Source organism: Ceratina calcarata, unplaced genomic scaffold (genome assembly GCF_001652005.2).
Source record: "Ceratina calcarata isolate Rehan_Ccalc_2016 unplaced genomic scaffold, ASM165200v1 scaffold157, whole genome shotgun sequence".
Lineage (NCBI taxonomy): Eukaryota > Metazoa > Arthropoda > Insecta > Hymenoptera > Apidae > Ceratina > Ceratina calcarata.
The window spans coordinates 197,033-205,000 of record NW_017136957.1 but is presented as its reverse complement, the minus strand read 5'-3'; the positions used below and the strand labels follow the sequence as shown (position 1 = coordinate 205,000).

At 39.3% G+C, this 7,968-nt stretch overlaps 1 protein-coding gene across 4 annotated transcripts in view; it reads left to right on the top strand.

The window, feature by feature from the left end:
* sns (sticks and stones) overlaps positions 1-7,968 on the top strand; it is an 83,361-nt gene that overhangs the window by 29,544 nt on the left and 45,849 nt on the right. For all 4 annotated transcript variants that reach the window (XM_026819731.1, XM_018037125.2, XM_026819732.1 and 1 more), the window contains exon 3: positions 108-281. In XM_026819731.1, coding sequence (XP_026675532.1) covers positions 108-281 — 174 coding nt within the window. The remainder of the gene's footprint in view (positions 1-107; positions 282-7,968) is intronic.

Sequence of the window (7,968 nt, the reverse complement as noted above, 5' to 3'; positions counted from 1 at the left end):
ATATAGGTATATACTAAGTTTCAGTCTTTCTAGTGTTAAAAACTCTGAGTAATATGTGCAAGAAGTAAAGTGAATCGAAGAAACTGTTTTTTGTTTCAATAACGTAGGTGGAGAAATCGTGGGGCACCCACGACTCAAACTAATAGGAGATCAAAGCGGCGGCGTCTACAATCTAAAGATCACGGATGCCTCTTTGACCGATGACGGGGAATATCAGTGCCAAGTTGGTCCATATATGCGCATTAAAGCGATCCGTGCCAACGCTCATCTCATCGTCATCTGTAAGTACACCGACTCCTCTTTTTCTCTCTTTTGTACGTTCAAACACGTCACGATGGATTCCCGTTTTAACCGGGAGAATTATTTTTAGACTGCAGATTTTACTTATCTGTGGGAAGCTAGTGAAAAAAATGTGCACATGAAAGAAATTCCTAAGTTCTAAGTTGCATGTTTCCAAATATTTAATTTTATATAAAAATCCGTAGTCCGTTTTTTAAATCGATCATTTTTATTGATACAAACTCGACGATATGAAAATCGGCGTTAAAGTTGGATGGTTCGATTCGAGTTCGGTGTGAGTCTTACTGTCGTATAATTTTGATGATTCCGGCGAAGTTCGGATCCTTGGTAAGGAAAAAAGCGTTAAACTGCGGGGCATTCTGAAGTAATTAAAAGTTTCCATAACTTTCTTGAGCGAGCACGCTTTTCTTTAAATAACCGCTTATCCCGGAAAGGATCCCCTCCCTTAAATAATACTTTGTTTAATGAAAGAGAACTTTCCTTTGACTTTACTCGTTTTTTCCTTCCCTTGGCAACTTTAATTCCATCAATTCGCATGAAAATAACCCTCCAGCGCTACTTTTAATACCAATTTTGTTGAACGAAAATATCCGTCTAGATTCCTTTCCCAACACATTTTTTATAATATAGTTGGGATTAATCAGATTCGGATTTTTATGCAAAATTTATTATATGAAACGTTGTAATTTCTTCTATCCTTAAAAAATAATTTTACTTTTGAGATTGTGTCTTCGGTATTATATTAAATTCGTAGTCTGTTAATAAGATGGTTTGATTAATTGAAATAAGAGAGGTAACTTTTAATCTTGCCTATCTAAAATTAACGAAGATTAGTGTCTACGAAACTTGCAAGACGTTTACGGTTGGAAACTGTTGGAAATTTCGCGTACGAGACGTAGCACGGTTGAAGAACAATAGCTCTTCGAGCATTATTAAGAACGCTTCGACGAATCCGACCTCCGGGCCATCTCCGAGCTCAAAGTTCGATACAATCGCGTCGAGATTCCCTAGCCGATGCGGTCAACTTCGCGCGTTAACAAAGACATTTCCCGGAACTTATTCGGAAAGTCGGTACCGGTCGGTAAACCATGATTAGCGACAACGTGTCGTAAACCATCGGACGCGCGCCGTTGCAAACTAGTTTAGAAAATGTCGCCCCGTGTCCTTATCTATAGATTTCCCGTCTCGACTCTCACTGATTCCCAAACGGGCAATCATTTTAAAAAACAAATACATTATACTCTTTTAGAGATTATAAAAAATCTTATTTTCTAAAAGACAAAATCCATGACATAAAAAAAAATTGTGAAAGAGCTTTTACAACAGTTTTGAAAAAAACGCGTGGTACGCTTCTTGCGTGCTACAAATTGGAAGAAGTTCGAATGCATTTACAAAGCCACGGTGGAAAAGTTGCGCCGTTAAGGAAACGAGGATGGGAAGAGGAAAAAAAGCGGAAGAAAGGACGTGTCCCAAGGCGACAAGCATCTTGGTTTTTCCGAGAGCTTTCCCACTCGCGTGCAGCTTTCTCTTTCGCGTTCACGCCTACGGCCACGCGTAGTAAAGTGCTCGGGCGGTCAACTCATCTCCGGTTGAACGGGAACCGCGGTTCACCGAAAGGCAGCAGCGCCTGGGTCAGTCACAGACGTTGACGACGTCGTTCCGCGTGAAATATTAAATCCTCGAGGAGGCGTCGCGAGACTCGGGACGTTGAAACACGTCCTCGTTCGCTGGATAAACGGTAGCTTCATCACGCGAACCGACCTCTATCACCGATTCCCGATAGCGAACGAGAAATCGACCAGCCAATAGAATTTTTATCAGTGTCCGACCAAGATCGACATTCGTATGAAAATTAATTGGTATTTCCGAGTAATTTGGAATCATTGTTTAAACATCAGATGATCGAGATTGAACAGCTATAACATTTTATTTGATCGACGTCGGTCTGATTAATGTCTGCTATTTCCTTTGAGCAATTTTGCATTACATTATAAAATGAAATGTTTGACTGGATTCTGAATAATTGATTCAATCGGAAGTAGTTGAGAATAGCGAACAAATTCGGCACGTGTTAACGACGAGTTTAAGAGAGAGAGCGGCCCTCGTTTTATGCCTCGTGAAGTTAATGAACGTTTCGCAGTTCCCACGAAAATTACCTTTTAGAACGGAAACCTAAATCTCCGGGAACAGTGATAAAAGTTTACAGGCACCGGTAATGATACTGTTTTGTCGTTCATGGTATTAACAGTAAAAACTTTTGCAGCTAGTCAAAATTCTTTTTATCGCTCCCCTCCCCCTAGCTCTAACTATTTTACCAACTTTCCCTGTATAGCTTGTTGAAAATTTTCAAATTCTCCCTCGAAACGTATAGTTTTATCGCTTTTGAACGAACGACGTTGAACTTGTTACAATTTATTTCAATGTTGACCGTCGTTTTTTTAGTTCGAATTTGTATAAATTCTTCGGTGAAGAACAATATCTGAAGCAACAGCTCGATTAAAATTACACGAACGGAAAACTTGTCGATGGTGTATGAAAAACTGATAGGCTAGTACGATTGTGCCGTAAACTGCGACACGAATCACGCGAATTCACGTGCTTTAACCGTTGTATCGGATACGTGAGGTCGAAATCACGCGCGACGAACACACAGACCGCGGTGGCTCTTGCAAGCGACGTGACGCGCGTGCCCTCGGTCCGCGTACGTGTTCCGGAAACGGAAAGGGACCGAAAGGGGTAAGGATACGCGAGAAGGGAAACCGATACGATCGACGTAAACCGGGCCAGGAAACTATATCACCTCGCCGCGGATAAATATTTTATGAGACTCAATCCGGTAGCTTTCTCCGTTCAACGGTATCCGTTGTTTTCCTTTGCCCACCTGATATTCACGTATATCGTGCGGAAATTCTTCGCCTGGCTGTTTTTAAAAATGTTTCTCCAACGGTAAATCGTTATTTCTGTCAAATGCTTTAAACGGAGTTAGATAAAAAAATACCATTCGATTGTTTCATCCAGTCTGATAAATTTTAAAGAGAGTTCATCGACGAGAAATTGTTTGATAAGCAGGAATTAATTTCTACCAGGACTTGGAGAAATTCGGACACGTTGATTAGAAAAGAGGGATTAGTAAACGAAGAGTTATCGGAGAACCTGTTTTTCCTGTGGTCCAGCGAGGATCAAGCGATCCGTAAGTTATTAAACCGATGTAATTGAGGTTGAAAAGCGGCGTCCACGGTCGATCCTTTTTCGTTTCCCTTGTCCATTATCGTTCCTGCGGGGATACAAAAGAAATGAGAAAGTGCGAGACGTGCAACAGTGAATCTTTTTCCCCGTTCTCGGGGAAACCATCCCGAAAAGAGTAATAAATGCCTGGACGAGGGCGTGCAACCAGCCCTGTTTCTTCACTGCTGGAAAATTGGACCTGAAAGAACATTGGCTATGTAATTACACGTTTCCGAGTGGCGAAGTTGGAAGGTAACCCGGCTTCTCCTTCTTTCTTGGTAAAATAAAGTTAGAGCTTGGCTACAATTTGCGTTCGTCATCGCCCACACCGTTTATTCTGATAAACTCGATGATACTTTACCTTTATGGAGCAAGTAGGGACTCGTAAATTCCTGGGAGATTCTCTAAAAAAGTTTTCGCTGGATATTTCACGTCGGGCCAAGTGAAAAATGGCAATAACTCGAAAATAAATCAAGACCCGAGGATAAATAATAAAAGGAATTATCAAGCAGCAACGCCGAGACAAGAAAGTGTCACTGAGAAAAACGCTGGGGAAGTTTGCCCGCCTTCTGTGAAGTTGAAGGGTGGCTCCGTAATTAGCAAGGTTGGAGTCGCTTGAGGAATAACGCTCCATTTACAATCACGCGGCTTCCCGAGCTCAGTTTTGCGCTATTTCTTCGCGAACAACGACGAAGAACCAGAGAGCGGACGCGACAAAGGCGAAAACCAATTACTTCCGACTACTTCTGCTCGAATACCATGAATGAAAAGCGTTAGAAGTTTCCACTGAATATGCGCGAGAAGAAGTAATTTCCCTTTATCAACAACTTCTTTCTTCTCCCTTTACACCGGTCCCGTTTGATTATTATAGGAAAATCAGTTTAAGGATTTAACAATGAAAGAAATATTTCAACACCACATGCGCGCGAATGAAAAATTGTCTTTGAGAGCGTACAGAACGAAAACGGCAGGTACTGGTTATCGAGAATGAATCGATTCGATGCACGGCCATTCCCCATTTTTCGTTTCATTCCCGTATCCCAGAAAATTGGATCAATTTCAATATTTCGAAACGTGCACCCAGGTCAGTCGAATCCGAACGCGTTTCAACTTTTTGCGAAACAAACGCGAAACAAACTCTCGCCGTAACGAACGTAGTGCATCGCTGCTCCTCTTCTCTTCAACGGTTCTCTCGCACGGGTGAGGTACACGAACGGACCTATCGCCTCGTGGACTTCACCGTTTCGCTTTCGGCTGTCATACCGAGACGAACAATGAACGCTAATTCGAGCATCTTCTGTTCATGAACAGTGTTCCATTTAATCTTATGAACAAATCATAAGTTGTACCATAAAATACGGAACTTATTCTGAGCAATGTCGAACACGAAGCAAACGCTATACATATTTCGCATAGTTCTGAACGAAACTACAGCACCCAATGGAGCCATCGATCGAATTCCAACGGCACAAAGTGAAATCGGTCCCGCAACGGCCATTTAAAACGCGAACTCCGTATTATCAGATTAGAGCGGCGTAATAACAACCAAGCGAACTGCGAAAGGAAAACTGCGGACTCGAAGATTACGCGTAATGCTCTTTAAGAGCGGTAAAAACAATAGAAATTGTCGGGAGCTGGCTTTTGTGGCCACGTAATTCGCGGGAACCGTTCGTTTTGTTCCATAGAGTCCGAGGATCGTGGCCGATTTAACCTGCAGAAATTTCTTTGAGTGTGATCTGCCCCAAACAAGATCTAATTCCTGGTTTACTTCATTTTCATAGTGAACTCTTTGAAATAGCTTATTTCTCAATCAACTGGATGCCCCCTGTTTAAAAAATGTCTATACTAGGTCCATTATGCAATTATAAATTGTAATCGACTTGTTAATTCGTATAATTCATTAAAAACATTTTGGAAATTTAATAACTGTTTCATGACGTGTAATCTTGCGATGAAGAAATTTCATAATTCTGCTCCAGAAACTGTTGATCGCATTACATATTCATGATGTTTGAAGTTTCTGAGGAAAACGCCTAAAGGTTTCAATAAAGATGGGCGCAGCTGTTTAAATTGGGGCCATTATCATTAGTACACGGACACTGTACACAGTGTCCTATAGAGATCAGCGAGCAACGCTCGTAATTTGTCGCTTAGCGTACCAACGCAGGAATTCTTATTAAACGCAGATATCTCCTCGTCGTAAATCATAGAGGAACGCTGAGTCAGAAATTTCGCAATTTATCTGTCCGAATTTCGGATTCGAAGATGTAATTGAAACAAAGAATACTTGTTGTACAAAGTAATCAGTGTTTATAATTTAATTGATAGTTTCGAGATTCAGTAGTATAGATCAATATTTGTTCAGACGGTACATTATTTGTGTGTAAGGTCTTATGCATTTTCCTCGTAGGTTCAACAGTTTAGGAGTATTTGAGGAAGAACGAAATCTTTTGTCAAAAATTTGTTATTTCGACGGTGGAACAGCCGGATTTTGTCAATATCAATAAAGTGCTGATTAATCATACTTAACTCGTTAAATACTTAAATTAAAAGGAAAATACTTAGACCTTTTTTATATGTGCCTACTAAATCGATGAAAAAAATGATTAATATCGCATTATTTTTGTTCCAATCTGAAATAATTAATATAACAATTATGTCATACAAGAAACGAAGAAATATATTAATAACGATGTTAAATATTGAATTAATTTAATTCGAAATTCGCTTTATACGTTTCTCTTTGAACACAGAGAAATGAGAGGTAAAAACTATGGACTCATTTAATTATTTGTCGTACCCACTCCACGTTCGTTGAGTGTAGGAAATAAGTCAAAATCGTTAAACGGTTCACTCGTTCGGAAAAAGCTGCGCGCACAAAGCGAGCCACTTGAATTTTACAAAAAACGTCACCGGAAATCCATCATTTTGAAAAACTGAACCGGGCCGTTTCTGTTCAGAGTCTAATTACACAAACATTAAACATTCTCGTAATGAAAGTTTTTTCCCACGAGTAGCAAAAAACTGCGATGAGCTTCAGAAATTAATCCTTTACCCAGAGCCAACTTTATTCTCAGAACGTGTAGTACCGCGTTTCGTTATTAAATATTGTATAAATAATCGTTACGTGATTTTTAAAACTAAATTTTAATAATAATTAATACATATGTATGATTTTATGTATGCTTAAATAAATCCTGCATTTATATCTATTTAATAGAAGAGGATGGAAGATTAATTTGCATAGATTTTGACGTTAACAGAGATACAGTGATATAAATTAATGTTTGACAGAGCATATGTTTCGCATCAGTTTGTTATTATTATTATTGCGTTACGTAGCCTTCATTCAATCCAATATTTGATGTAGCACAAGCAAAGCTAGTGTATACAACCGTTGTTATTAATTATCAATAATAATTAACAGCCGTTATAAAACAACAGTTCTACTTGTATCGTAACACATCCTATAATGTTTATGTTCCATTGTTAGCGTACACGATATTACATTTCACGATCATTAATATTTCTAAAAAGCAATAAACTCTTCAGTACCAAAATTCTAAAAAAAGGGGATCTATATTTTGTAGTAATACGCGATCATCAGCACGCAATGCGAAACAAGAGCAAGCTTTACAAACATTTTGATAAAATCATTCTTCATCTAATTCAATTTTCTCGAGTATACATTATATATATTACTGCCAGGAGAGTCTAATTTCCTTTGGAAAGGAAAATTCGATAAATTCGAGGCTTTGAGGGCGTCCGGTTTTCAAAGAAAAAGCTTCGCGTTACACAGTTGAGGAAACTCGCATTCTCGATTGAATAAGGAAATATCTCGAGAATTTTTCGAAACCGCATCTTCGGCCGTGGCTAAGGGAAACGCGGCACCTGCTGTGCTTTACGGCAAGGGCGAGCGAAAAAGCAGGAACGAACTTATGGCTTCGAGAAATGACTACATACGTTATCCTAAAGAAACGTGTTGGAAAATCTCGGCAAAAGACGTATCCTCGGCGTCGTAAACAGAGCCAAAGGAAACTTGGATTTCTACCAATGGACCAGCTTTCCTCGACTTACTTCTCGCGCAACAAGGCAAACTGTTTTGTAGCAGGAATTTAAGGATATATTATATTGGCTATACAGTCAATCCCAAAAGTTTATGTACCTTACAAAAACGCATTTCCAATAATTAAAAAAAAAATCAGGTGTCGGAAGAACTATGCTAATAATAAATAGCTACGTGCTAAAAAGTATGGGAGGAAATATTCAATTAATTATTGACGCTGGCGGAAAGATTTTTATACATAAATTATAAGTCCTGACGTCCTCAACAAGAAAGATTCTATGAATTTTTCTTCTAACTCGAGTATTTAACGAGTTACATATGATTATATGGCATTTTATTGGCATTGACGAAATCTGACCATTCCACTGTCGAAACAG